At 37.9% G+C, this 3452-nt stretch overlaps 1 protein-coding gene across 1 annotated transcript; it reads left to right on the top strand.

Annotated features, from left to right (window-relative positions):
* Positions 1 to 711: 711 nt before the first annotated feature.
* On the top strand, positions 712 to 1835 carry LOC145107382 (TCP family transcription factor). The gene is made up of 2 exons (XM_079044256.1): positions 712 to 1542; positions 1698 to 1835. Exon 1 carries the CDS (start codon positions 811 to 813, stop codon positions 1528 to 1530), a length of 720 nt encoding a protein of 239 aa, XP_078900382.1. The 5' UTR covers positions 712 to 810; the 3' UTR covers positions 1531 to 1542; positions 1698 to 1835.
* Positions 1836 to 3452: the final 1617 nt, after the last annotated feature.

Genomic DNA, 3452 nt, shown 5'->3' with positions numbered 1-3452 from the left:
TAAAATGTCATCCGAATTTAATAGTAATAATATTAAAATATAAAATAAAAGGAAAAAAAATCAAAACAAAAAGGAAAAAAAAAATGTCAAATCAAAAATAAAAAGTTGATTTGATTGATGTTAGGGGGGTAAAATTGGTTAAGGGGGTACTTATAGCACAACCCTTTCTGTATTATAAATTTCTAACAACTTTTGGTGTATTTTATAAATTTGATACAAACTCGTTTTACAATCTCTCTCCCCAACATTTTACAACCAACTTTTTTTAAAAGCCTACTTTTATCAGAAAAACTTACAATTTTTTTAAAAAAAAAATTATTTTGGCAACTTCAATTACATCATTTTTAACAAGTATGGTTTTTTACAAATTCATCTAAATATAGATTTTTTCCAACTCTTTTAATTATTTTTTTTATATTATTTATCTATTTTCTTTTTTATAATATTTTCTACATCTTTTCTTTATGACTTTGTTTTTTTTACATATTTCTTTTAATTTTTTTTTAGCTTGTACATACTCATTCTTCTTAAGTGTTTGCATGAAAACTTTCCATAGCCGTTTACCCCCTAATTTAGACCTAATTTGGAAAAGCGCGTTGATTCCACCTATGAAAACTGTAGTCGTTAAGCGGCGCGTGAGCTGGTTGGGATTTTAAGCCAGCAGGTCCCACCGTCCATGTGCCCCTCCTCTGTCTCCAACACCTCCTCCTTCTCTCTCAATCATTACTCCTAATTTTCCCCCTTCCCTAACATTCAGAGCCACTCACCAGCTCATACACACACATACTAACACTCACCACTGTGTGTATTATGTCAACATCCGACGCCAAGCTGCCGTCCGGTAACGGTGCTTTAGTGGTCAAGAAACCACCGGCGAAGGACCGACATAGTAAGGTTGATGGCCGTGGTCGCCGTATCCGTATGCCTATCATCTGCGCCGCTAGGGTTTTCCAGCTCACCCGTGAGCTTGGTCACAAGTCTGATGGTCAGACAATTGAATGGCTGCTCCGGCAAGCGGAACCCTCGATTATCGCCGCTACCGGCACCGGCACAAATCCAGCTAGCTTCTCCAGTGTTTCAGTTGCGCTTCGTAACTCCAATGCCAATTGCTCCCTCTCCGCCGCACTGGATCAGAAACCCCCTTCCCAGCACCTGTTCTCTCCGACTCCATTTATACTCGGAAAACGACTCCGGGCGAATGAAGATGGTCTTGACGGACACAAAGAAGATCATAATTTGTCTTCCGGTACAGTCACCACCGCCACCCCTGGAGGATTCTGGGCTCTACCAGCCAGGTCAGATTTCGGTCAGGTGTGGAGCTTCGCAGCGCCGGAGATGGTCGTGCCTTCACCTCTAGCGATGTCTTCGCAACAAGGGAGGTTCATTCACCAGGAGCAAACAATGGGAGAGGCATCCGCGGCTAGGGTTGGAAACTACCTTCCGATGACTCAAGGGCATTTGAATTTGCTAGCGTCCCTTTCCGGGCCACCACCGCCGTCGTCTGGCCGTAGAGAAGACGATACTCGCTGAAATCATCATCTGGTACTTGCTGCAATCGTCGTCTATATAACTATATATGTTGCATTATCTGAAATTCGTGTGGTGGAGAATTGTTAGAATTTAGGGTTTTTACCCTTTCAATTGACTGAAGTATTTTTAGGGTTTTAGCCTAATTTTTTATTCTTGTTGGGAGGAAGGCGATGATAACTCGACAATGGGGATATATTGAAGATAGACGATTTGCAGAAAGGACCGCCATTTTTACTCTGTTGGATCCCATTCCCATTCCTGATGAAGCTTGTTGGCTATGGTGATGAACAAGTGTGATTTGATAATCTCGATTGCAATTTCTCAACGAATTTGCATCTGGTTTTTGTTTTGCCTCTCACCCTGTTCTTGAAATTGGATGGGGATGGGAGGGGAGGGGGTGGTTCTTCTCCCTATATTCCATGTTTTTTCAAGCTTTTTTTTTTTTGGAAAGTTTATATTCAATTAGATTAATATGTATGTGTGTGGGAATAATGTAATGTAATTTTGAATTAGTTTTTTTGTTTTGAATAAAGAAAGACCCAATCTTCTAGTTATATTAGGCTTAAAGAAGCTTGTTGGCTATGGTGATGAACAAGTTTGGGATTTACCCTTTTTGCAATTTTGATTTATTTCATGTTTTGCATATGAGGTGTTTGTGCTCTTGTACCTAACATCAAATGCTTTTAATTACATTCCCACCATAACTTGTTCGTTTTGAAACGAAAACAGACCAATCATGTCTGATAAAGTCAGTGCATTTACCGGTTAAAACTGGCTGAAAAAACTATGATCCATCCCAACAACCTTGATCCGTATTGGTCAAACATATCCAACGAACAAATTCCAGAGAAAACGAAAAGAGATTATAATTATTGGTTCTATAACAAAATTATTGATATTTGTAGTTGGAATAGGTCATTGGTAATTGGTAACATTTTATCTATAGAGACACTAAAGGAGTAGAGGTGCATCTTCAACTTTGGGCCCAGCCCAAATTGACAATAAGGACTGTCAATTGTCAAACCTACAAGTCCCATATCTATGGGCTCAAAATCCAAAAGTAAACAATATAAAAGGGTAGATGCTCCACGTTTTCTAAAACATCAATTAAGAAAACGATACTACAATTCTATTTTGAATGTAGTACTTTCTACCTTTCATTTAAACAAGAAATCGTTTCATTCCAATAAATGTTTTTTCTAATTATTCAATTAAGAAAGCGTTTCATGTTCCAAACCAAATAATCAACAATCACCATGTCTCAATTTGGCCCCATAATATCGTGTCATAACAAGCACATCTCAATCGTTGTGATTTCAATTCACACTTCAAAAGTGTTACGAATAGTTTTACTAAAAAGAATTTCAACACATTTAACCCCATGTATGCCAAGTTGTATAACGCAAAACCTTAATGATATGTTGCTCAAATAGGTGAATGAAACAAAATAATACATATATTTCACATCTGCCGCTCTAACCCTTCGGCGTACCGACGCGACACGTCTGTTATAATCATAAATGATTATATAGCGTCACCAGATTTTTTCCCCTCCGCCACCATCCCCACCACCACAACTGCCATTGTTACCACTGAAGGAACGTTTAAATTCACAAATCAAACAATGATATGATTCACAAGAACACACGATGTAAATAAAATTACGTTTTCATTAACGAGTGAGATCAGAACAATTCGATTACAAGAAAAGAACTATTCTATCAAATCAACTCTTACCCGTTCTTCTATGTAATATCCCTATATATATGCATCAGAGGGATAAATGAAAGACATCTCAAGTCAACAGCAAGGCTGTGAACTCAAGGTAACAAAAAGTGCGAGATCGCAACATAACTCACACTAAGTAAAGACATAACGAACTAAAAATTACAAGATGACACAATATAACAATGAACTCTACA

This window comes from Lactuca virosa, chromosome 4 (assembly GCF_052849685.1).
Source record: "Lactuca virosa cultivar CGN04683 chromosome 4, Lactuca_virosa_CGN04683_v6, whole genome shotgun sequence".
NCBI lineage: Eukaryota > Viridiplantae > Streptophyta > Magnoliopsida > Asterales > Asteraceae > Lactuca > Lactuca virosa.
Note: the sequence above shows the minus strand (reverse complement) of the source record. Positions and strands in the feature narration are given on the sequence as shown.

What these genes read in the sequence shown, in the direction of transcription:
- LOC145107382 (XM_079044256.1), top strand. Translation starts at nt 811, where the DNA reads ATGTCAACATCCGACGCCAAGCTGCCGTCCGGTAACGGTGCTTTAGTG.